General features: G+C 30.5%; 4 protein-coding genes across 5 annotated transcripts in view; 3 read left to right on the top strand and 1 right to left on the bottom strand.

Moving 5' to 3' along the window:
- Positions 1 to 1,569: 1,569 nt before the first annotated feature.
- Positions 1,570 to 4,437, bottom strand: LOC101502388 (protein TIFY 3B). Its single transcript, XM_004508002.4, has 5 exons — positions 4,146 to 4,437; positions 2,867 to 2,963; positions 2,471 to 2,654; positions 1,976 to 2,033; positions 1,570 to 1,877 (listed from the first exon to the last, which is right to left on the bottom strand). Exons 1-5 carry the CDS (start codon positions 4,244 to 4,246, stop codon positions 1,778 to 1,780), a joined length of 540 nt encoding a protein of 179 aa, XP_004508059.1. The 5' UTR covers positions 4,247 to 4,437; the 3' UTR covers positions 1,570 to 1,777.
- Positions 4,438 to 8,392: 3,955 nt separating this feature from the next.
- On the top strand, positions 8,393 to 12,684 carry LOC101501853 (uncharacterized). Of its 2 annotated transcripts, none has more exons than XM_004508001.4 (10): positions 8,393 to 8,624; positions 9,229 to 9,285; positions 9,374 to 9,438; positions 10,487 to 10,697; positions 10,784 to 10,881; positions 11,614 to 11,692; positions 11,798 to 11,857; positions 11,933 to 11,983; positions 12,071 to 12,149; positions 12,269 to 12,684. In XM_004508001.4, the coding sequence occupies exons 1-10, from the start codon at positions 8,541 to 8,543 to the stop codon at positions 12,349 to 12,351; spliced, it is 867 nt and encodes a 288-aa protein (XP_004508058.1). In that variant the 5' UTR covers positions 8,393 to 8,540; the 3' UTR covers positions 12,352 to 12,684. The 2 variants fall into 2 exon arrangements, with proteins under 2 accessions (XP_004508058.1, XP_004508057.1); XM_004508000.4 differs by having other exon boundaries at positions 10,781 to 10,881.
- A 1,407-nt stretch (positions 12,685 to 14,091) lies between these two features.
- Positions 14,092 to 15,008, top strand: LOC101501536 (probable E3 ubiquitin-protein ligase RHA4A). Its single transcript, XM_004507999.4, has one exon. The coding sequence runs from the start codon at positions 14,208 to 14,210 to the stop codon at positions 14,766 to 14,768; it is 561 nt and encodes a 186-aa protein (XP_004508056.1). The 5' UTR covers positions 14,092 to 14,207; the 3' UTR covers positions 14,769 to 15,008.
- Positions 15,009 to 17,584: 2,576 nt separating this feature from the next.
- LOC101501224 (brefeldin A-inhibited guanine nucleotide-exchange protein 5) overlaps positions 17,585 to 26,483 on the top strand; it is an 18,313-nt gene continuing 9,414 nt past the window's right edge. Inside the window, exons 1-21 of the mRNA XM_073363954.1 lie at positions 17,585 to 18,035; positions 18,250 to 18,322; positions 18,701 to 18,944; positions 19,069 to 19,190; positions 19,263 to 19,321; positions 20,788 to 20,845; positions 20,925 to 21,009; positions 21,106 to 21,309; positions 21,395 to 21,453; positions 21,530 to 21,599; positions 21,686 to 21,754; positions 22,689 to 22,811; positions 22,902 to 22,955; positions 23,048 to 23,136; positions 23,725 to 23,821; positions 23,944 to 24,042; positions 24,142 to 24,333; positions 24,453 to 24,563; positions 24,651 to 24,835; positions 25,341 to 25,964; positions 26,236 to 26,481. Of these exons, the coding sequence (XP_073220055.1) occupies positions 17,924 to 18,035; positions 18,250 to 18,322; positions 18,701 to 18,944; positions 19,069 to 19,190; positions 19,263 to 19,321; positions 20,788 to 20,845; positions 20,925 to 21,009; positions 21,106 to 21,309; positions 21,395 to 21,453; positions 21,530 to 21,599; positions 21,686 to 21,754; positions 22,689 to 22,811; positions 22,902 to 22,955; positions 23,048 to 23,136; positions 23,725 to 23,821; positions 23,944 to 24,042; positions 24,142 to 24,333; positions 24,453 to 24,563; positions 24,651 to 24,835; positions 25,341 to 25,964; positions 26,236 to 26,481 (2,975 nt within the window). The 5' untranslated portion in view covers positions 17,585 to 17,923. The remainder of the gene's footprint in view (positions 18,036 to 18,249; positions 18,323 to 18,700; positions 18,945 to 19,068; positions 19,191 to 19,262; positions 19,322 to 20,787; positions 20,846 to 20,924; positions 21,010 to 21,105; positions 21,310 to 21,394; positions 21,454 to 21,529; positions 21,600 to 21,685; positions 21,755 to 22,688; positions 22,812 to 22,901; positions 22,956 to 23,047; positions 23,137 to 23,724; positions 23,822 to 23,943; positions 24,043 to 24,141; positions 24,334 to 24,452; positions 24,564 to 24,650; positions 24,836 to 25,340; positions 25,965 to 26,235; positions 26,482 to 26,483) is intronic.

The following is a 26,483-nucleotide window of genomic DNA, read 5'->3' as shown; positions in this document are numbered from 1 at the left end:
TTTGAAATAGTTTTTAAAAATAGGTGTACCAAATCAATTATATTTTACATTATCAAAAAAATAATTTTTAAAAATAGAAAATCAAAATTCAATCAAACAAGTTTTTTGAGTTTAAACTTTAAATTCTAAAAAATTCAAGTTTTAAATTTTTGAATAAAAAATTTAATAATTTTTGTTTTTTTAATTAAATTTAATGTACCATTCCAGTTTTCAATTTTATTTATTTTTATAAAATTAGTGATTTTTTATTTTTTCATATAAAGATAAAATAAGATTTCAAAAACATAAATATAATTATTGGGTTTATGTAAAATTTTATTTATTATTTTATGAGGATGAAATATTTTTAGTGGTGTTTTAGGATTTGTACGGTGAACCAAGTTTACCAACCGACAAGGCGACAAGTAATAGGGTGTCAGATTTATTCGGTGGGTTGGGATGTGCGGTTAAAATTTTCCCGTATGAGTGTCTTACGTGGTTCAGCTAAACGTTACTTAAAATATAAAATTTTGGAGAAATTGTAAATGATATTAATATTCTTTAATTTTTAAAAACCATCCACCTCTCTCATGTGTACTATAAAAATCATATAATTTTTGTTTTATATCATTTTTTCAACTTTGTATTATAACTATATTTTTCAAAATTATAAATATATGATGTATAGTTATACTTTTATAAATTAAAACGAAAACTCTAATTGTGATATATAGTAAATGATATTAATAGATGGAAGTGTAATAAAAGAAAATGTTTGATATAATTTTTTTTAGTGAATATAGAAAAGTTGTATGTTTTTAAAAAAATATAATATTAGTGTCATTTAAGGTGATTTCATGGAGTTAAATTTTAAATTCCTCTAAAAATTAGGATTTGGATTTTACACTCTCCTCTTATTTTTTATTTTGATTTAACATTCTTTCTTTTTTAATAACCATACAATCTAATCTTGGTGTAGATTATGTATTGCACTAAGAGATCTAAATATTGAAAATTTGAATGATTTGACTATACTCTAAAGTGAGCTATTCAATTCATTGTAGAGAGTTCAATAATTAATATTGATTATCAAATGAAAATAAATAGTTATTATTTTATGTATAAATTATGTGTGATTATAATATTAATTATTTATCTATTAACTTCGTTTATTTTTCATTTTAAATAAAATAATACATTTCAAAAAAATATGTACTCTTAAAATAATATAATTTTAATACATTTTTATTTATAATCAAAGATTATCGGAATCAAATTATTACCAAAATTAGAAGCCAAAAAGTCTGCATAGAAGACAAAAAAAATACATTTAAGTCTAATAATCTTGAAACACTCAAGTGTTTTCTTTTTTTTCTGCATAAATAGATTTGTTTTACTCACATTACTTCTCTTTTTTTTTTTTTTTCTGAAAATCATGCATGTTCTACAGTCATACATTTTCTGATAAACTTTACGGGTAAAATTATACCAAAAGTTTTTTCTCATTCGCAAAATTTTCTTAAAATATCTTGTCCATGAGGAAAAGAAATCCCCAAGAAATAGTACATCCAAAATACAAAGGAAACAAGAGAAGGTATAATGGAAAATACATAATCAATAATCAATTGTACAAACACACAATAGATAGATATTCATTAGACATAACATACTTTTAAGTCATAATAATCCAGTAGCACATTAAGGTTCCATAAAAATTATTAATTAAGCGTATAATATGGTGTGAACAACAAAACAGACTAATTTTGTTGTGCTTGTACAGCATGAAAGCGCATGCTATCTATTTGCCCTCAAGTAGCCTCAATACTGAGCTGAAGTTGTTCTCAACGTTGTTAACCTTTTTTGATGTTGAGGAGGTATAAGGTGCTTTGCTACCTAGCCTTTACTCAACAAACATAAAAGGAATCAATAATTAAAAACACTGGAAATTCTAAATTGATTAGAGACAACACCAAACATAACATGTTGCTACCATTACCTGATTTTTCGCTTCTCAAGAAACATTTGAAGTGATTGTCTGCGAGTTATTGGAAATTCTGAAAAGAAATACCAACCAAAATCCATAGAATATTTTAAATTATTATTATCAGATTCATTGATGAATAGTACTAGCTTAACAACAACAAAGTTGTTGGAGTTTCAACTAAAGGAAATTACATTAGAAACATAAATTTAAAAAGAGAAAATATGAAATTCATCACTAAATTTAGTAAAGAGAAAAATTAGCAGTTATTTCAATTTTCAAAATGACATTAATTGTGCATTAGTTGTAACTTCACTTATAAGAATTTAAGTTTAATTTAATCACCTTAGAATCGAAATAATTGTAAAATGATCATTAATATTCCTTGAACTAATAATAATTTTATTTTTTAAAAGAAATTATTTTAAATAAAAGGAGTTGAAAAAAACTTTTGACTTTTGTGTTGCTATCATCATTTTTAGTAATATATAATAATAAATGAGTTATGACCTTGAATCCTGCAAATGGAACTCTTCTCAACAGGAAAAGAGACTGATTGAAGAGAAGCCAAATTATTAGAGGTTCCTCCTTGTGGAGAAGAAGGGCTAGTGGAAATGAGAGAAGTGAAGGGAATTCCACTTTTCATTTCAGAAGACTTGGCATTAGCAGAAGCCATCATCATTATTTCATGCACCTATTAAAAACATGACACATATGAAGTTGTTAGAAAATAACTCCTTTAAAATGAATACATTGTACTCTATTTATAAAAAGCTACTTTTAATAATCTTTAACTAACTTAGCTAACAATCTAAATAACTTCTATTTTCTAGTAGAAGTGTTGGAATGAAAACACAACTTCTCCCACAATCATTTACAACAAATCATCTTTCAACAGGTATTTACCTTTTGAGCAGGAATTCCATCATATACACACATACTCCCATTATAGAGCATGGCAAACTGAGGGGTTACTGCATTTTGTCCAGTAACTGCCATTGGCCTGAAAGGGAAGTAGGGAAAAAACACATAATTGGTTGATAGAGAATTCAATAATATACACACATACTCCCATTATAGAGCATGGCAAACTGAGGGGTTACTGCATTTTGTCCAGTAACTGCCATTGGCCTGAAAGGGAAGTAGGGAAAAAACACATAATTGGTTGATAGAAATAGTTTTAATTTCCTTTATTTTCTAGATTGGTGAAGTCTGTATTGTTATAAATGTCTTAAAGTATTCTCAAGAATTCAAATTTCACAATGAAAAAATATATCCGACCTAAAAAGAGTTTAAAAAGATCCGTAAGTCAATTTATTTAATAAAACACAATAGAATTGAAATATTGCTCAGATTTTGTATTGGAAATCTGTCTCCTTACAAACCGATTTTATAAGTGTTGAATTATATCTTTATTAAAACATAACAAAGAATCTATAATTTGAGGTGAAATCTCAGCATATCAGTTTAAGTAGATTCCTTGCGTTGTTGCTTGAGAGGCCAAAATAAGTATCAAGATCTAAACTTAATAACATGAACTTTGAGTCAAACCCAACAATCTTATAACAAGATTTGAATACAAATTGCTTGTTGTCTTTCTAGTAAACCATTGAGAAGTATCTAGAGCTTTTTTCTCACTAAATCAAGATTATAGGTTCATAATTTGTTTTTGTTTTTTAATCCACAAATATTAGTAAACTAGTGATTATGTTAGTTTCTTGAATTAGAACCCAAAACCTCTTTCTTAAAACTAATTCAGTGTTCCTTAGTTCATCAACCGATTCTCTCAGATCTGATTAAGTTAGTAAATTAAACAAGAACCTCTCTCTGAACTAATTTAATTTCCATGTCATAACCAGTGACTTTCTCAGGTTCATAATACACACAATCCCAAAAGTGCTTCAAAGTTCAAACTAAAACTAAAACTTTCTCAAAGCCTAGAAGAACTTTCTCATAGCCTAGAAGAACACAACATTTAAAATTAACAAAATTGTTGTGTTTACACGTTGATTTTCAAGTCCTATTTCATAAATAAAATCCCTTTTGAGGCATTCATCATAAGGGGGAAAAAAGGAACAAAAAAATAAAATATAGAAAGGCAAAAAAAAAAAAACATGGGGTTGTAGGTGTGAAGAACATAGTATAAACAGAAATATATGATATGAGTTATAAGATAGTTAGTTACCAGTTAACAGAGAAATTGTTGACAGAGTCTTGATGACGGAAGCTGTTTATGTTGTCACTTCTTTGACCAACATTATTGTTGATACTATCAGCAGAAGCCATAGTGGAGAATCAAGAAGATAACTAGAAACAGAAGAAGGAAATGGTTTTTATGGTTCAGGAAAGATGCGTTTGGTAGTACTTGTATTGTAACTTTTCCAATTGGATCAAGATGTTCTCATTGGTTGTGGTGGTCCCTCTATTCTTCAATTGAAGTCTTGAACCACTCTATTTTTGTTAACAGCCATGTGTTTATTGTGTTTCAATACTTAGATTCTTTTTTAAATGTTGTTCATTGTTGATTTTTTTGCTTCTTCTTTCATCTTATGGAAATCTCTACTTTGACCTTTCGGATTATTATTTTCAATAATTTCTATTAAATTTGTCTTCTACTTCAAAAATATATATCGTTTAATAATCGATTAAATTATGAATATATATTTCTTACCTTTGTGAGTTAGAGACAAGATTGAGCGTGTTATAAATTTGTTTTGGTATGGTAATCACCAAAGTCCATGCATGAGATTCTGTAGTTTATATGATTTCATTTTAGCTCTTTTGGACAAAACAGTAACATCTTTAAATTAAAAACTAGTGGATACGAGAAGAGTAAAGTAGAAAGCAACCTCTATCACTTACCTTTTTTCGATACGCATTTATAATTTTAAGGTTATTTTTTGTTGAAAGACATTCTGTTGGGAAACATGACTCTACTATAAGATTATAAGTTAGAGTTCAAAAAAATTTATGATTTAAAAGGCGAAAAAAAAAAACTCCAACACTAAAAGTCCTTTAAATTTTAGTGGGTTTATAAGTTCATTTTTAAAAAAAAAAATTGATTTTTTTTAAATTGTCAACTTTTTATTTTTATTTTTTCACTGATAAATTTTTTTGATTTTTCTCATAAATTGTTTTGAGAAAAAAAATATTTTTTAATTTTTTCGCAAAATAAAAATTCGAAAATTTTTCAAGAAAAAAATATCAAAATTAACAAAATATTGGGGACTTATAAGCTCTTAAGTCAGGTGGACAAAGTTCAGTTTTGAACTAAACCCATTTGAAAACTGAACCAAACCGATTTTCAATTATGAAAAAATTGAACCGAACTGATTTTCAGTTCAAAAAACTGAACCAAATTGATTTATAAATCAATGAACCGGTTTATTTTAAAACCGAACCAAACTGATTTGTATATCAAATTTTATATAATTACCCCTAATTTCTTCTAAAAAACAAATTCGAATTTAGTTTTTTGAATTAAAAACCGGGTTGGTTTAGTTTTTCGAACTGAAAACCAGTTCGGTTCAGTTTTTTGAACTGAAAATTGGTTCGGTTCAGTTCTAATTTTAAAAAATTAGTCCAATTCAAAAAGAGTTCAGTTCTACACTTTGTTACAATTTTTAGTTTTTTTGAACACCCCTACCTCTGAGCCCCTTTCTTAAGTCTCATAAAATAATGCGGCGCAACTTTAAAAAAACTATTTTAATAGGGACCTAATATTAGAGGCTTAATAAAAAAAATTAAAAGAGTCTTTGAAGTTTAAAGGTTTTTTTGACAACTTTAGTTAAGAGAGTTAAAACAAAAAAAAATTTAGAAAAAATTAATAATATTGGTTAGGAGTGATGTTTACAATGAGAGGCTTAATTTTAAACCGTTTTATTATAGTAAACGGTTGGGATTCATTTACGTTAACAACCCACACACTCTTCGATTAGTATCCAATACTTTTTTCCTTTGCCAATTCTCTTGCTGGCTTAATTTTCATTCTCATAAGAGTCGCAACCATAGTTGTTCCAAATTTGTCTTCTTCCACACGAAAATCAATAGCCAAAAAATGAATTACTTGGAATAGATTACAAAAATAAAATTTAACCAAGTTTTTACAAATACTAGTACTACCAAGTTTTTATTGGTATATATATATATATATATATATATATATATATATTAATTGGTCACATTTATGTTGATAAATCACAGTCCATCTTATTATGTGCTCACACTGTCACACATTGTGACCCTATTGGATTAATGTAATAGTCACCCATTATTTTAGTCATTTCATACTTTTAGTGGATCTAATGGTTAATATTTTAGTTTTTTAAATTGTCTTTTTATTTATTTATACAATTTTAATAATATGTTTATGAATATTTAATTAATATATTTATAAAATAAAAAAAATTGACGAGTCAATCATCGTTTGTGAAAGACCGATAATTCATCTGTTTAATCAAATAATATTAAAAATGACATCAATGGTTTAAGTATAGGATTATGTTAAGAAAGCAATATGAATTACCACTAAACTACCTAGTATGGTAGATATTCTAATGTCTTTTTATATTTCAGATGAGAACATGACAAGAATTGAGGATTTTAAATCTTAATAATAAGATTTTTATTAGTTAAAATTAATGATTTTAATTATTTCAGTTAAAAAAATTATTATGGACAAATTACACGAATCAACTCATCAAATATTTTTATAAAGTTCCACCATTGAAAGTTGTAACTTCTGAATCAATTCATCAAACATTTTATAAAATTCTACCATTGAAAGTTGTAATTTAATGTTAGAATAAATTTGTGTTCATGTCTAGATTCTATTTTCTATATGCTTCCACGAGTTTCATATAGCTAAAATTGCTCTCATTTATGGTATTTGTTCTTGAATCTTAGTCGCTATTGTTTGGCGATAATATAACTCTTGTATTCTTGGCATGGAAACACAAATCGATTGGAACTATTCGTCAACAATTCAGAGGCTTATCAAATGAATGCCATTAAGAATTTATCTGTTTGATAAACACAAATCCTCCAAATACAATATATCCTTCTCCAAAATCGAAGGTTACAAAACAATAAGATTTCATCTCTAAAATAATATAATCCAAGAGACAAAATAAAATAAAATAATTTTAGATATATTAAAAATGGATTAGTTTCAAGAATAAATGAAGAGAAGATAATTAGATTGATGAGAGGAAAAATAACTAGTAAAAGTAATAAATTTTATTATGTCAAATCTCACCACAAATAATATTAATTTTCTTGTAGATATGTTTTAATATTGAACGTTTAAAAATAAGACACAATTTAATTAAATTTTTAAAATATATAACAATAAAACCATAATGTAAATCAAACACCCAATATGTACTCAATATATTGTTTGCCAACAAAATAAAGGTTTGTAGAAGAACATCAATCAATCGAGAAGGATAAAAATTAAATATCAAATAAAAATGAGTATAAAAAATAAAAAAATGAAAACTTGGGAGGCAATCTTTCACCTTCTACGCACTTGCTGAAATGCCACTCAAACTAATATTTAAGATAGTAGAAATAAAAATTTATGCACTTTTCACCGTCTTGGATTAATTTTTAAGGTGAGAAATTTCTTCCCAATTACGTAGAAATGATGACGAAATTTTTTCTCAATTTTTGTAGGCACTAGTAGCACAATTGAAGAGATAGGAAACCCTTACTAATAAAATTAAGAATGTTTTTAGTTTTTATTTTATTTTATTTTAATTCAATTGAATCATTTAAGAACAATTATTTAATATAGCAGTAAAGGTGTTTTAAATTTGGTGCGTAAAGAATTTGATTGGTCATGCATGTCATGTAATAAGTGGTAAATTTGGAAATTTCATATGATAAGTTAAAAAAAAATAAAATATATATATATATATATATTTATATAAAAAATATCAATTCAATTTTTATAGTTAAATAAATTCAAAATATATAAATTTTTTTACAAATTATAATTATCATATATGAGATTTCGCTTCTAAAAATTGTACGGGGTATAATAAAATAGTACGGGGTATAATAAAAATTGGGGTGATAAATGTTGTTGACATTTTTTTATTATCAGGATAGTTCTTGACTTTTTAGATTTTTTTATATTTGAGTTTTAAGATAGATTGTATTGTAAGTATTTATAAATCATAAAAAAATTTAAAGAGTTTGACGATATTTTTTAAAGTTAATAATTTATAAATCTCGTCATTTTTATATACAAAAACATGTTAATTCAATATAAAATATATATCTAATTTTATGAAATATGGTCCAGATTAAACATTTCCCCTATTTTAACTTGATACCGTCCTTCACGCTAATTTTATTTTATTAAAATATTTTATTTAATTTTTAAAATAAAAATATTATTTAATTGAATTTTTGTGACAAATTTATTGGAAGATCACATCTTCATCTTCTCCATTGAAGCAATGAATCGATGCTTCGGACTCGGTGACGATTTGATAAATTCGATAAATAAAAGCATTGTGAGTAATTCATTTTGAGAGAGAGGAAAAGAAGAAACCCCAATTTTGGCGAGAGAATGTCAACAACAGAAGCTCCTCCTTTCCAAGAAGCAGCGCGTTGTGTTGTCTGCAGTTGCAGTTTCAACACCTTCAGGAGACGGGTACGGTACCCTCCAATCCATTTCGAATTTTTCATTTTCATTTCAATCCTATTCAACCCTTTGCTTTCTGTTTAGCGATTTTGGGATCTTCACAATATGCTAACTACTTCCTATTGAAATTTGATCGGATCGGTTACTTTTATTCTTTCTGCCAAAATCCCAAGTTTATCAGTTAAGCATGTAACAATGATTCCCAAAAGTAAATAATAATAGTTCTGATGCAAACAATTTTCATTAAATGCTTATTTAGGATGTAAAACTATTCGTTTTTTAACTTTCCAAAATTTACATGTACTTGCTACTTATTCAGTTTTACGTATATAATGAGTCATTTAGTTCAAAATTTGTTTTGGTCATGATTTCGAGCATTTGATCAAACAATCTATGCATGAATGGTACAATATTATAGGGTACTCTTCTTTTAAAATTTTGTAAAATACACTACTCTTCAAAGCAATGTGTGTAAATTATACTGGACTTACATAAATGTTATTTTTCATAAGGGTTTTTTACATCTTTATTACATGAAATTATATTCACTATGAAAATCTTTTCAAGTACTGGAACTATACTATATACTTTAATGTGGTGTGTGCATGTGTAGCATCACTGCCGATCCTGTGGGAGAACATTGTGCAATGAACATTCATCAGATCAAATGGTAAAATTTATTTTTTTTCTTTTAGTTCAGAGTTTTAGTGGAAGAGTTGTCCTTGATGAACTTCATAAAATGATATTTTTCTATGCAGGCTTTACCACAATTTGGCATTTACTCGAATGTCCGCGTATGTGCTGATTGTTTCAACAACTCACGGTAAATTACTTCCTCATTAACTTTGTGTAATGTTATTGATTTTCAATTATAATTTGGATACAAAACTAGGTATTTTTCCGTGCATTCTAAAAGGCTGGAAATTTAGTTTCATATAGAGATAGCTGTAATTCTCGGTCACTAACAAACTTCAAGTTAAAAGAAATTAGTAACTTAACACTTAGAGAAGGAAAATATAGCGAGGACTTGTGAAGTACTTTAATGATAGTTTTACAGGGACTGCGTATCTTTGTAAGATTAGATTCAATGTATTTCCACTTATGTAAATAGCTCCAGAGACTAGTTAAGTCTCTTTTTAATTAAAAGTGAGGGCATCCTTCATAGTCTGTCTTCTTATTTGGTTACATTGGAAGCCATGCAGAGCTAGAAAAGGATCAAACCTGTGGAACTAAGCACACCTTGGTCTATAAGACTAGGTTGAATGGGATGTGAGCTATCAGCTCAATTACTTGGTCGCCTTAATTTTTTTTGTCTTGAAAATGCTCTCAAGCATTTCAGTGGTAATATTTTGTCTGGTGAAGAAAGTATATTCATTTTAAGCTACATGCAAGAGTTGTGTGGATTTAATTTTATACTAGAAGATTTCATGAAGACATGGATGAACAAAGAGTGAACTAAAAACACATCAAAGGAGCAAAGCTACCCAATCCCTCAACATATTTGTTAGGGAAGATGGAAAGTTCTTTAAAAAGACCGTCTACTTTAGTACTAAGTAGAAGCCATACACCTAATCTTAAGAAAGTTACATGAACTGATGCTATATTTATTAATAATTTAGCAGGGCATTTATGTTTTTTGAGAAACTATCAAATTGTTATTTCTCTTTTAATTTTGAACTGAGATTACATATCAATACCCATTAATCATTCAACATAAAGCTCACCTCTTTTCTTGACATTAGCTTTTCGTTTAAAAATAAAACAATATACTATTTTTTTCCCTTTTTTTTTTGTAATGATATAATTATCTCCTTCACGAGATCAATGTTATTTAGGAATCTTTTATAGATTACATATTTTCTTTGGCACAGATCTGGGAAGGGTGTACCACAGGCTTCTTCAGATGGAGTAAACAGCATAACAGATGCAGTTTCTGAATTAGATCTTGATGCAGATGTTGATTCAAAAAGAATACCGACTGCAGATATTAAGCTTGCGTCGGGCGTTAAAGAGTGTAAGTGTGGAATGCCTCTTTGCATTTGTGAAGCTCCTGCCCCTTCCTCTGATGCACTCCCCCAGGCGGTAATAATTCTTGTTGTCTTCAGATTCCTTTTTTGATGAAATCCACACACTCATTATTTTTGGTTTTTCATTCTCTGTGACAGAAGAAATCTACCCCAGTTGTTACAGCTCGATCAAATCCTAAACCTAAGAAGATAGATAATGTTTCAAAAAATAGAAGCTCCAGTTCCACGAGCAAGTTTAGGTAGGGACTGATTAACAGATATCTTGTTTTTTTTTTTGGGTGGTAATATCACTAATATGTATGTTTTGAACAAGTTTTAGTACATAGTTGAGAGTTCCAATATATAGTTTCCATGTCGAGGTAATGAACTAATGATCATTCTCCAGCTTATGTGGATAAAAACCTGGTAACATAGATTAAAAGAAAGGAAGTTCTTGTGTTGAAAGTTTGAAATCACACTCTCTTTTCCTTAACATGTGTGGTTCCTACACTAGTAACAAGTCTTACAAGCTAATTTGTCATAGTAGAAAAAGAGCACTTCCCTATAAGTGAAATTGACTTTCCAATTGACAAGAAATATATATAATGTTGCATGTTATAAACTCCATGGTTGAGATTGTAATGAGAAGGAAGAAAAAGTATTTCCCACGAAAATAAGGAGGGGATTTCTGTCTGAATATTCTGGAATTATGCTCCAGCCAAAAATGCCTTGATGGCTGGTGGGCTGTGTTATAGTTCTATTCCTTCTTGTGAACAAGAGAGTTAAAGTGACCCTCTATCTTTGTCATAAAAACTTTATATTTTAGCTTGCTGAAATTTCTTTAGGATATTCAACATTCATAAAGCAAATATTAGTCTCACTCTCACTATGTCTAAGATCACAAACTGCTCATTGACAATTTATTACTTAGTTTTGCTTTTGATTACTTTATGATATCATTATTTTGATAGTTTATGATGCAAAATTTGCAGTTCTACGTTTTACCCTGGTCATGTATCTACTACTGCTACCTCAAATAAACCCCAGATTGATTATGAAGTTAATGGAGAGGTAAATGTTTTTTATCGTGTATATTTTTTAATTTCTTATATGGCATGGTGCAAAAATAACTTGGCTGTTGCAAGTCATATTTCGAATTTGACGTGATGCTCTCAGGGTTTACGAGAAGCAATAAAGAATGGTGACGTTGCTGCTGTCAAAAAACTTCTTAATGAGGTTTGTTTCTTTCAAATGATGCACCTTTATAGTTTTGCTTGAGGGAAGTAGTATTCATGGATTCTATATGTGCAGGGTGTGGATGCAAATTACAGAGACAAGCAAGGACTGTCTTTACTGCATTTGGTATCTCTCTCACTCTTCTGCATGTTTGTAATGTAATTCAGTTTTTCTTAATTGTAAAGTGGACACTAATTTTAATGTTCTCTGTAGGCTGCAGTTTTCAATCAAACTGATATAGTTTTCATTCTCATGGATTCGGGGGCAAGCCTGGAGTATAAAAATGCACAAGGTAATTAATACTTTCCCTTCCTAAAATTCAGCCAATTACAGTTTCAGCCTGGGTCCTCTGCAATGATCTGAAAATAGTATTAAGCAGCAAATGTTCCTAACTCACTTCTTCTTATTCAGGAGAAACACCTTTAGATTGTGCTCCAGCTACACTGCAATACAAAATGCGAAAGAAGATGGAAGAAAGTAGAACAATGGGCTAAAGGATTTGAATATTCTACTATTTTTATTTGTAGTCTTCTTATGCTGATAGGGCTTTGAGACTGAAAGCAGAATGAAACTCTCTGCTTGCTACACTATATAATGTGACATGACAAAACTGGAGTTTATTTCATCTGTTTCTGACTCCGAGTATGCCGACCTATGTAAGACACATCTTTCAGCTACACGACTTAGGCATTATCCTGATTAAATTTGTTTGGGTGTGGAGTGCAAACTGTGTTGTTAACCGGTACTATCTTTCTTTGTACCATTATGGACAAGGGTAATCTTATCTTGGATCTGAATTGAGCTAGATGCATCCATTTAAAGAGACAGTTTCTAGAATTCTTTTTTTTGTTCTGTTCACAAGACGCGAACGCTCCAGATCTCATGTAAGGAGAAATAATATATGTCGATGGTAAAAAGTGTTTTTTGAATCCTTTTTCATTTCTTTTCCCTTCAAATGCAAGCAATGTATCATAGTTGACTGTGTGATCCTTTTCTGTCACTTGTGCCCCACCACTTCTACCCTTCCATTCCTCATTGTCATGTTCATCGTACTTGTTAGCCAAATTATGGTAATGGTATGTGTATAATTGTTGGATCTGACTAGGATGTTAGGAATCAACACATGCAATGGGGTCACTATGACGTTTCATGATCTTATTAAAAAAAGTAGGTTGATATGGTAAGCAAGGGAATGAAACCTTTTTCTTTCACCTAACAAATTTCATCATTTTTCCAACAACTGTATCATTATCATACATAATCAATCCCGTAATTGATGACCCTGCAATAGTTTATTAATAACATTAGTTCTATTAAAGATAAAATGGTCAATCACACAGCTCCATTACAATAATGTTTCAAGTGGCTTGCAAGTGACCTTGCGTGGATTTACTGCATTAAAATAATTATACGTATTACGTATATGCTTTTGTCATTCATTGAGAATTTAGAATTCAGATACTACTACAAATATATACAAGTGGAATAAAAGAAAGCCTCAATAATAGAATGAAAAGATCCATTATCAAATCTGGGGATCCAACTGTACTAGCTGTAATCAGCTAAATAAAATTATATTCATACGTCAACCTTTTTCTTTAAATGGCCTCTCACTATTCACACGCGGAAGAGTCTCAAGGACTAGTCGGTCACTCTTTATTCCTAATCACAAAAGAAAGACGGTGGGTAAGCATTTAATTATGCGAATTTTGATGATTTGTCCGTCACATTAAAAAAATTTATTGAGCAGATTAACCATAAATTTTTATAAAATTTTAAAATCATTTAATATTTTATAAATAATTTTAAATAAACGTATAATAAACTGTTTAAAAATATAGATAAAAATGAATAACTAAATTGTATAATTATGAATATTAAATGTATATAAAATTTTGTGTGTTTAATTATTAATATATTATATTAATAATTAACGTTTAGATTAATAAAATTTATTATTTATATTAAGTTATTATTGAGTTATTAATAGATGTTTTGTATCTAAAATTTAAACTTTGGTTTGTAGTTAAAATTATATTTATCTTAGTCTTAATTAACCCTCTTATTTTTCAAAAAGAAAAAAAAATCATGTTAATCTCGAGTTGGACTAAAGATAGATAAAATATGATCAATATTCTGCAGGAGGTATACTGAATTCACGTAGAATAAAAAAGCAATGAAAATAAATAACAAATGATATTTTGAAAAGGAAGACAGGAAAGAAGGTAGAAGAGAGTGAAAGTAAAAGGAAATCCAAAAGAGAAAAAGAGAGGAAAAAACAAAAGCAAAGTAGTTGCCTCCACCACACCACCATCACCTATTGCCTTTATAAACAAGCCACATAACTCATATGAACTTCCCCCTCCACCTTCTCACACCCTCTTATTTTCTCAATTACTCTTCAATGGGCTTCTACACTGAAGAATCCATCTCTGGTTTCACAATAAGCCAAGCCATATACGAAGCTGCTCTAATCATAGCAGTTCTTAGATGGGTCTTATGCTTAGTTTTCAAAGTAATCAAACACAGAAGAACAACTTCTATTCACACCCCCCAACAACACCCAACTTGTCATATGTTACCTTTGACCAGCTTTGGTGATATCAAAGACAGGCTTCCAGAAACTGAGGAAACATGTGCTGTTTGTTTGAACAAACTAAAAATGGAAGATGACGTTAGAGAATTGATGAATTGTTACCATGTTTTCCATATGGAATGTATAGATAAATGGTTGGAACATGGTCATGAAAATGAAAATCATAACCAAACTTGTCCACTTTGTAGAGCTCCTTTGTTTCTTGATTCTTGTTCAATTTCTTCAGAGTTTTCAAGCTGTGTTTCTCCTCCTCAACCTAGTTGGGCTGTTGAGAGAATTCTTTATCTCTTTGGTGATGATCTATTACCTTGTTAATTAATTACTTTTTATAAGATAATATAGATTAGGGAACATTCATTATTTCTTGGATTTTCATGCTCTTCAACATCATAAATTTATGAGATTAAAATCCTATCTTGTTGACTTTGTTGGCTGCTAGATGCAACAAAATTAGTAGATATCAGAACACAAAATTTGTATTTATGATTTATGTATGTATGTATTATGTGAATATATTTTTCACATTTCATCAAAGTATTACCTCTGATTATTCCATTTGTGTTTATGGTTATATATCTGGTTGTTTTGTAAAAAGAAAAATTAATAAATGGCAGCGGCTTAGATCGTTTTCATTTTAAAGATAAAAACTAGAGACAATAAAATGAAATTGACATTAGGATTTCGAAATGAATTTCATGTTTTTTTAGGAAAAAGATAAAGATTGGGACTTTTTGTATTAAAATGTGAATTAAAAAAAATGACTCCTTAGTTCTCAGCTGAAAATGTAAATATGGAAGTTTGAATTTGTTTTTCATGTATTTCTAAATAAAACAAATAATTCATTTCTTCATGTGTGAGCAAAATTACATCAAAGTCACAAGAAAGTGAGTAATGCTAACAAGTATCTTATGTACTTGTTAAAGAGTTAAAAAAAGAAAAAAAAAGATAAATATTAAAATTTTAACAAGTTCAGTACATAACTTTTAAATTTTTTAATATGTTAACATGTTAATGCGGAATGACACTTCTGGACGTTTCTCTAACAAAAAAGTTAGACACACCCACCTAGTTCAAGAACTTTTGTTTTCATACACTTTCTTTCCACCCGAAGATCTAATGTTTCTATTGGACTAACTTCATTACTATAATTATATGGTTTATCATACTAACAAATAACTATAGGTAGTATAACTCTTAAGATGAACAGCTACATCTAAAGGTATACCATGTTTCTTTATCTTTTATAACTTCGTGGTGTTCTTTACATGGTACGTAGTGTTTTAAATTCACATACCTGTAATTTTATTATAAATTATTCATATTGTTCATATGACGTTAAAAAGTACTCTGTTTTACTTTTGACGGGAAACGGGAAAAAGTACTCTAACCCAATAGAAACAAACACTTTTTTCACCCTACTTTTGGTTTTGTTGGAACAAAGAAAAATGCTGAGCATGAGTACACTATGCAAATATTAGACAGCCACTAAATCATATTTATCAACATTTTAAAGATCGTTGGCCAAACTTCATGTGATTTGGTTTTAAAGATCGTTGGCCAAACTTTCCTACATATGTTGCATCAATAATTGAACGATGTATAGTCACATTTATTTACTGTAGGTATAGCCTTCGACTTTTTGTCACAACGTCATATATGCCTTCCTTTCTCTTTGTACGTCACTTCGATAATTAACTTCTCATTCCATATTTACATCATTTCAAATAATTAATTAATACATGTTCTTATTCTTTTATAATGATAATAAATTTTATTATGTTTGCTGTAATATTAATCATTTCGTTATGTTTTTGTTATATATATTAATAGATTTATCTTGAATTTTGTGACTAAATATCACTGATATTATTATTTCATGTCTTCAATGTATACAACTGTTTGAACATATCCCACAATGATTTAACATCTTATCTCCACAATTATAGTTCAAAACATTGTCAAAAACCCGCTTACAAATGTATCAAGATACATGTATACGTAGTAAAGTCGATTCATCAACATTTTTATCATTCGATTATACTATAGTAAACAAGAGACTTTGACACAATAATTTACTACACGAGAATCAAAACACCAATTGTTGGAAGGTATGGTCACATCAAATTAACGACTCTGATACTATCTACGGGAGAGTCTCGAGTACGATAGTAAAAGCGAGTCAAATGTTTTAAGACTATGAGAGATTTTAACACCACATCTCTACTTAAAACTTTAAAATTGTCTTTGGAGATTTTATTTAGGTGAATATTTGGATTTTTTTTAGACTAACCGAATTATTAAATATTTTTTTTGAATAATTGAATTGTGCTTTAGATATTATATGATCGCAAATTATGATTCTTTTTAAATTTTTAAAAAACTATATATATATTTTATAAATTTATTCCTCCAAACTTATTTCCTCATAAATTTTCCTTCCAATCAGACCCTTTTAGGGACTTAAAAAAGTGACAAGAGGTGGAGGCGAATAATGTTACACACATGACTGTTCATCCATGCCTAGTGTTGGCCAATTTGCCTCTCAATACACTATTTATTTTATACTGCTGAAAGGTAGGATTCGGTAAATGCCGAAAAAATGAGTAAGAAAATTTTACTTAATACCTTACGTTGATACTCTACTTCTACATTTTATGCAAACTATTTATTTTACTTTTTTTCTTCTTATTTTACTAAATTCAACTTTAATTACAGAAAATTTATTTATTTTTATTTATAGAAAATTTAAACTCCATGTATTAGAATTTTTTTTCAAAATTATGAGAATATAAATTTGTTCATGAGATTTTTTAAAATTTTTTCGAATACATTTGTATTTTAGAAATTTCTTTTTAAAATTTTTTAGAATATAAATCTATACTACAAAACATAAAGTGTGTTTTTTTTAAAGGTAAATTTGAATTTATATTAAAATGTGGGATAGAAGTATAAATTTATAGAATGGGATGAAATTTTCAATTTACTATCCATATTCACCCCAAAATAAAGCCTATGATCAAATAGGCCCACAACAATTTTTTTCCAAAAAAAATAAAATGTAAGTGTTTGTTTATTGATGGAAAAAAGAAACAAAAAGTTATTGCACAATAGTCCCTCTGTGTTCCAAAATCCCAAACTTAAAGGAAGCATCTTAATAGTGTAGACACTGGGTAACAAACAAAAACAAACCCATAAAAACATTTTTAGACACACACACAGATCTAAACCTTCCATTTTCTCATTTAATCTTCATCCATCTTTCAGATCTCTCTTACCGATTTCAATTTCCGACTCTCTCTCTTCCCCAGTTTCATCCAATTCTTTCGTCGCCGGAAAATTCAGAGTGATCTCGTTTCGGTTTCGGATGATCTCGATTCACCTGCATTTCTTCGAATTTCGTTTCCGTATTCCACACCGTCTTTGATCCGTAGCTGTTAGAGATAATTGGTTTCTCCAGAGAGTGATACGAAATGGCTGGAGGTGCAGCCGGAGGTTTTGTTACTCGAGCATTCGATTCTATGCTCAAGGAATGTTCCGGCAAGAAGTTTCCCGAACTTCAGAAAGCTATTAATAATTACACAGGTTTTTTTTCCCTCTCAATTCCGCAACCCTAGATCCCTATCTATTTCAATTGCTATTTTGTTGTTGTAATCCGCTTTTCATTCTCCTTCTTTTCAGCTTAGTTAAGATAATTAATCTCTTCACTGTTCAATTGCTTGCATTGATCCTTCAGTTCATGTGATCATGTAGTTTATGATAGCACTAATAATCTCATTGTATATGTTTAATGCTTCAGATATTACCAAAGAGGCTAGCCAGAGAAAGCAGAACGAGGCAAATCAAGCTGCACCCTCACCTGAATCTGTGAGGTAAAATGCGTTAGATAAAAAGCATGACACTCATGCGTTTTGAATAATTTTACTTGGGAGTTGTTTTTTTTTTAAGTTGAGACAATGTTGTGAATGAGGGATAGCAAAGAATAGTGGTTTGTTTGAATTTCACTATGCAATAGTGCTATAGCCGCTATTTGACAATATTTTGTACTAAATACCAAAGCCTCTACAGCCCGGCTTTACACTACAGTTGGATGTCGACCATTAGATTAACAGAGAGAAATCATGGAACATTAGCCATTTGCTTAGATTCAGTTACGCTATGGCTGTAATTTAACAATACTGGTTGGGACAAAATGAGAATGGAGCTGGATACTTTTAATTATAACATTGTTTTGATTTGATTTGTACTAGTGTAAATGAAACTGAAGATGGAGCAGCAACTAGGTCGGAAACTGATCAGTCACAGAAGGCTGAACATGTTTCCGACGCAGCAGATCATGGTAGCAGGCCTTATAGTGGAAATATTACTCTTCTATTAGCTAAAGCTGGGAATACACTTGAAGGAGCTGATGCAGAACTTGTTTTAAATCCACTTCGTCTTGCCATTGAAACAAAGAACTTGAAAATCCTAGAGCCTGCTTTAGACTGTATCCATGTATGGGCATGCTTTCGTTGTTCTACTCTATAAGTTGTTCAATTAGTACTTATAGCTACTATGATGTGAAATTCTACTAAATTGATTGCACTTTATTTATTCTGCCCAATTACTGTTAATACAGAAACTTATTGCATATGACCATTTGGAGGGAGATCCTGGGTTAGACGGCGGTAAAAATGTCCCATTGTTTACTGATCTTCTAAACATGGTTTGCAGTTGTATTGACAATTCATCACCTGACAGGTATGCTAATCACTACGCGTAGGCAATTAATACTGACTAAACATATATTCATTTTTGAATATCAACATGCAGTACCATTCTCCAAGTGCTGAAGGTACTTCTTACTGCCGTGGCTTCCTCAAAATTCAGAGGTATGTTTATGGTGATAGAAATGATTTGATTCTTTTGTTATGTATATCGGCTGATATCATGCTCTATCTGTGGGCAAACAATCTGTGTTCATATAGTATATTCATTTCTATATTAGGTATCTTGCAAACTCTGTTGTGTATGGTAAATCAAAACATTTTCTATACGTGTAAATGATTAATATGCTGTCCATTTAAAGAATAGAAGGATGTTTTGGCCAAATGAACATAATTTACATGTTTAAGTGATTCTATTTCAGTGTTGATGAGAGTTTCGTACTTATTTTTTCTACATTCAAGATTGGAAATACAGCGATAAAAATTTAGGCTCAGCATAAGGCCATAATCCTATCTGCAAATTTAATTTATCCAAATCAATAAGTTATGTTTGGCTTAATTTTTATTCAACGGGGAAAGGGAAGAAAAATGTAATAATTTTTAAGTTGTATATTTCTGTTTTGTCTGCGAAGAAGTTTTGAGGCTTTAGTCTGGAATTTGGTCATTAATCCAGTTTTGGTCTGTTAAGAAATGGACCACTTGAAAATATTAAACAAAATCATTATGCAACTCATCCTAGTACTTGGAAGTATCAAGTATGTCTCTCAGGGATTCTTTTTCTTTTGATCACTGGTTTCTGTATCTCCAGAGGATGTTTATTGCTTTGGGTTGGTGAAGGACGGTGGAAAATGTTTGTGTTAAAGCCTCTTTTGTGTTCTCTTTGGCCATTTATGCCACTTGCCTTGGGTTCTGTTGCTTGCTTTTAGGTTTTTAGTTGGCTTTAATCGATTCATTTTACTGTAGCTTTTTTTTTATTTAAAAATAATATCAAATTCATGCACATTGAGATAGGGAGTTGGAACTTGGAAGTACTCTAAGCGGGTTTGATTGGGAAATACTACGTTAAACTGTTATGTTAAGATAAAAGGAAATTTCATTAATAATTTAATAGAAAAGACAAGACTAATTAAACATTCCTTTTTTTCCATGGCCTTCATAATTAGATTTAAATAATCCAACACTGACAATTTAATGACTTTTACACATATATAATCATTTCTCACCATCTGGTCACTGTGTAAACAGGTTTTAAGAAGTAATATCTTGTTGTGCAAGATGGTGAGAAATATATAATTGGATATCTCTTTTACACTGTCACTGTATATTTATTAAACGCTTATGATTAAGTGAAAGTTTGAGGCATAAAGTATTGGTTCTTCACAAATTTATTGTACTATATACTGCATGCATTTATTGATTGTGCTTAGGCCGTCTATTTACCTTGTCTAATAATTTATTTAGGTGCTGTGGTTAGAGAACCATCTTTTGCTACCAGAACATGTTTATTGTCTTCTATTTTTTTGTAGTCTTCTATTATTTTCTAGTCTTCCTTTTCTCTTTGTTTTTAGCATGCTTATATATTTCTATACTCTTATTTATGCTATTTTTGATTTCTCATTTATGTTGTTCAGTACATGGCGAGCCTTTGCTGGCAGTTATCAGAGTTTGCTATAATATTGCTCTAAATAGGTATTAGTCATTTCTATTTCGTTTTCAAGGGTTGTTGTTATCAATATATATTACTGAGATTCTTTGTTTGGATTTGTAGCAAGTCCCCTATAAACCAAGCAACATCAAAGGCAATGCTGACCCAGATGATCAACATCGTTTTCAGGAGGATGGAAACTGATCCGGTGGCTCTTCTTAAATTGCTTAGTTTTAGGCATATTAGGCCTATTACTTTTGCAGTAAATTATTACAATAAATATTAACGCCTGTTACATTTTCAGGTTGAAACTTCACCTGTTTCTGGTGGACATACAATTACAGCGGCAGCTTCATCGAATAATTTAAACACAAAATCTGATGAAAATTCTGCGGGAGACTCAAATGAAAAAGAAATGACTTTAGGTGATGCACTCAGTCAAGCCAAGGATGCATCTCCAACATCTCTTGAGGAACTTCAAAATCTTGCTGGGGGAGCTGATATCAAGGTAAATCAATTTTTTAGTTAATAGTTATGTATTGAATCCACTCTAGCATTTCCTTACAATAACAAGATTGTATTGTCTTCTAAAGGGCCTTGAAGCTGTACTGGACAAAGCTGTGCATACCGAAGATGGTAAAAAAATAACACGGTATGAATAATTCACGATGTCGGTTGTATTTTTTACTCAGAACAGTTGCTAAACTGTTAGTCTTACTTCTGTCAAGTGGGATTGATTTGGAGAGCATGAGTATAGCACAACGCGATGCTTTATTGGTATTCCGCACTCTTTGCAAGGTAAGGTTGGTTTTCTCTCTTTAATGATAGCATTGTAATTAATTTCTCATGAATCCCACTTATGGTCCATACATTAAATTTTGCAGATGGGTATGAAGGAAGATAATGATGAAGTTACGACCAAGACTAGGATACTTTCTCTTGAGCTTCTCCAGGTTATACAATGATTTCAGCTTCTATTACCTGTTAGTTAATGGGTGCAGCATAATGCATTGGAATATATGTTACTTGTAGTCATTATTTGCACATGATTGTGGGCCAACTAGCTGGTCTATATTAGTGTATGAGGTCGACTTGGTTAGGAGTGTTTCACAAGCCGATCCAAATAAAACCCCAAACAGATATAAAAATGCAGAAACCGCAAAAACCAAAATTTATTGGATGTTTTTGGATCTCTTATTGTGTAAACCGTTTGGATTGAACCCAACCGTATTTATAACTTTTAATAATTAATAAATAGTTACTTTATTATAAGTATGAGATGTTGTATTAATATATTGTTAATTTTTGTTTCTTGATAACTTAATAGTTTAACATAATGTTTTTTTATTTTATTTTATTTTTACTATTTCATGTGTTCCAAACATAATTGATATTGGTGTTATTTAGATTGTACTATGTTATTTGATGTAATATATATATATATATATATATATATTCATCGGTAAAAATTGAATAAACCAATCTTATCCGAACTGCTCTTAATCGGATCAAATATTTTTAAGGAGACAATCCACACTGCACGAAACCACATGCTATTTTGATCTTTGAGTCGGATAACCTTTTGCCCCGAAACCGATCCAAAGTGATCAGAGAACACTGCTATACTTGGTATCTATAGCCCTTGGTTGAGATCTAGAATTACATTTAAATGATGACACATAATTAACCTTTAAAGACGACACCAGTCATTTCTTATTGCTGATTAATGTAATTTCCGGTTGTGTCCTTTATAAATTAGACTATATTGTTAAACAGATAGGATAGGAGCAGGACTGACATAAATAATTTGTTTTACATTTTATATTCAAGCTTTCATTATTTTAAGAGTTTCAATCCTGACTGTTTAAAATTATCCTTTTGTTTCAGGGTTTGTTGGAGGGGGTTAGCCACTCATTTACAAAGAACTTCCATTTTATTGATTCAGTAAAGGCATATCTTTCATATGCATTGTTACGAGCTTCAGTTTCACAATCCCCTGTCATATTTCAGGTTTTGTAGAACTGGATTTATCTTTATTTTTTTGCAGACATTTAAGAATTCATGTGTAAATTTTTTAATACCAATATTCTTTCATGGCAGTATGCAACCGGGATATTCTTGGTGCTGTTATTGCGATTCAGGGAGAGTCTAAAAGTATGGAAGTCATTTTACAGAAGCTTCTCTGCTGAGAAACATAGTTAATTTGATGTGTCTTACTTGTTTTTACACTGCTCTTTTGTTTTCAGGGTGAAATAGGCATCTTCTTTCCGTTGATAGTTCTTAGACCATTGGATGGTTTAGAATTTTCTGTCAACCAAAAACTCAGTGTTCTTCGGTATATATTCTTCCCAGTTGATTAAAAGTTTCTTGTGCCGTGGCTATGAAATTCTGCTTATGAGCCTTCATGATATGTTGATTGTCAATTGTCATTCTTCTTTCCATTTTATCTTTCGAGTATTATTTAATCAATACCATTTATCACACCCTTAAACATTTAATCGGTACTATTTATGACACCCATAAACCATGCTATAAAAATTTGACTAGGAAATATCTTGCTTAAAACCAAATATTCTTTAGGATACTAATAGGTAGATTAGGGAATACCACTGAACACTTTTAGTGTCTTAAACAAGCTAAGAATAATAGATATCCACTTACCATTTTGAGTGAAAGTGTTCTTATTATAAATAGTACTATTTTAGAACATTTTGTTCTGTTTTTTCTCTATAGATTTATCACTTTATTTCCTTCTATTAGGAAAGATTTTCCTTCTATAGACTGTAGTATAGCTTTATTCTACAAAAGTTGTTATTAGTATGAGGTATATAATGTAAATCACCGCTGCAATTTGAATCAAGAAATAACATTAAGAAGTTATTATTCTTTCAAGTTTATTAATCTGGTTTAGTGGGGCTTGCAGGATGTTAGAGAAAGTATGTAAGGATCCACAGATGCTTGTTGACATCTTTGTTAATTATGACTGTGATCTTGAGGCACCAAACTTGTTTGAACGAATGGTATATTCTTGCAGAGTGATCTTTTTTTGACATTCTAGACACAGTATTTAAATTAGTTATGTCCTCTTTGGCAAATATTATAATTTTGATGTCTGTCACCTTCCAATTTAATGTACGTATAGGTTACAACTCTGTCCAAAATAGCTCAAGGGACTCAAAATACTGATCCAAATTCAGCTGCTGCTTCTCAAACAGCTTCAATTAAAGGTTCATCACTTCAAGTAGGTTTAGTTGTTACTTTTTACTTTGAAAATTAGTAATTCATCAAATGACTTTTTTTATAATGTTGCTGGTTGACCCCGCTCTATTTATCTTTGTAGGGTCTTGTGAGTGTTCTCAAATCACTGGTCGATTGGGAACAATCACACAGGGAATTGGAAAAGTTAAAGAATAATAAGCAAGAAGGGGTTTCAGCTGAAGATTCTTTTGAAATAAGATCCAGGGAGGATACAACTAGTGATTTTGAGAAGGCTAAGGCTCATAAATCAACATTGGAGGCTGCCATTGCTGAGGTATCAAATCATATATTCTTTAAGTCTCATATATGGGAAGTGAAATTTGTCTTAACCTTTCTTTGCAAAATGATCAAATTTTAATTTGGGACTGACTTATTGTCTTAATAATCTTTTAGTTCAACAGAAAACCAATGAAAGGGGTGGAGTATCTAATATCAAATAAGTTGGTGGAAAACACACCTGCCTCTGTTGCTCAATTTTTGAAAAACACTCCCACTTTGGATAAGGTTGAATCTATCATCTAATACAATTTTTTTTTATCTTTTATTACAATCAAGTTTGGTTTGGAATATAAAACTGTTGGTTGCTATCAGGCTACAATAGGTGATTATTTAGGTCAACATGAAGAGTTTCCCCTTGCTGTGATGCACGCTTATGTAGATTCCATGAAATTTTCTGGAATGAAGTTTGATACTGCTATCAGGGAGTTTCTTAAAGGGTTTCGGCTTCCTGGGGAGGCTCAAAAGATAGATCGAATCATGGAAAAGTTTGCTGAGAGGTAATGGTTATTTTGCATGTCTAAGTAGCTTCCATTTTCACATTACCTTGCAGGGTTTGTCTGTCTGTCTTTATAATTATGGTTGGGCTTATGGATATGTTTTATATGCATTATTTAGTGCTGAGTTTTGATAGATGATATGTGTATGATTATGCCATCATAGTTATTGCTTTCAAGAAGCTTATGTTAAGCTCTATCAACAGGTTTATGTAGTTTAACCTTGGCCCATGTCAGTTATTAATTTCGCTGAAGAACGGATTTTTTTTTACTTGTCCCAATTATTCCTCTTAATTTGAGATAAAGACGTCTCTATTTGTTTTTTTTACCTTAGATGTAAGAACTAGGTTAATTTTCTATCAAAATTATTGATATAAGTTGGTTCAACACTCTACTTTATGCATATATTTCTCCATATACTTTGTACATATCATTGGCATTCTAATGTACTGATATTTATGCCTTTTGTATTAATAGCAGTGTCTTTTGTGTATGTTGTCTATGGCAGATACTGTGCAGACAATCCAGGCCTCTTTAAAAATGCAGATTTAGCTTATGTTCTTGCTTATGCTGTTATTATGTTAAATACTGATGCTCATAATCCAATGGTGTGGCCTAAGATGTCCAAGTCAGATTTCGTTCGAATGAATGCTAGGGATGATCCAGATGAATGCGCACCTAAAGAACTTTTGGAGGAGATCTATGATTCCATTGTCAAAGAAGAGATTAAAATGAAAGATGATCCATCTTTTATAGGAAAAAGCAGCAGACAAAAGTCAGAAGGTGAAGAAGGACGTCTTGTCAGTATTCTTAACCTGGCACTCCCCAAAAGAAAGTCATCAGGAGATGCTAAGTCTGAAAGCGAGGATATCATTAAGAAAACACAAGCTATTTTCAGGAATAAAGGGGTGAAAAGAGGAGTTTTCTACACTGCTCAGCAGATTGAACTTGTAAGGCCCATGGTAGATGCTGTTGGGTGGCCGTTGCTTGCTACCTTCTCTGTAACTATGGAGGAAGGTGAGAATAAGCCTCGTGTCATTTTGTTGATGGAGGGCTTTAAAGCTGGCATACATATAACGTATGTTCTTGGAATGGATACCATGCGCTATGCATTTTTAACATCTCTGGTCAGGTATGATATTTTGCTGCATCCTCTGTTGCTCCACATCCCCAAAAAATGTTATTTTGAATATTATGAGACATTTTTTTTGAATAGCCAATGGTAGTATAATGTTAGTAATATTCAGTACTTAACCTTAATTGAATAGCCAATGAGTCATTTACTTTTTTATTTTTTGATATTTCATGAATTATAAGAGAATACAGCACTGAAACTTGATGTTTGGCGCAGTTGACTTGAGTCACTTGACTATGTTGATTTATGTTCTTTGTGGACAACTCAGGTTTACTTTCTTGCACGCCCCCAAGGAAATGCGTAGTAAAAATGTCGAAGCTTTACGGACACTATTGGTTCTTTGTGACTCAGACATGAATGCCCTTCAAGACACATGGAATGCAGTTCTAGAATGTGTTTCTCGCCTTGAATTTATAACAACAACTCCTGCAATTTCTGCCACTGTCATGTTTGGGTCAAATCAAATCTCTAAGGATGCTGTTGTTCAATCTCTCAAAGAATTAGCTGGGAAACCTG

The sequence above is a fragment of the Cicer arietinum genome, chromosome 7, assembly GCF_000331145.2.
Source record: "Cicer arietinum cultivar CDC Frontier isolate Library 1 chromosome 7, Cicar.CDCFrontier_v2.0, whole genome shotgun sequence".
NCBI lineage: Eukaryota > Viridiplantae > Streptophyta > Magnoliopsida > Fabales > Fabaceae > Cicer > Cicer arietinum.
This window is presented reverse-complemented; position numbering and strand designations above follow the sequence as displayed.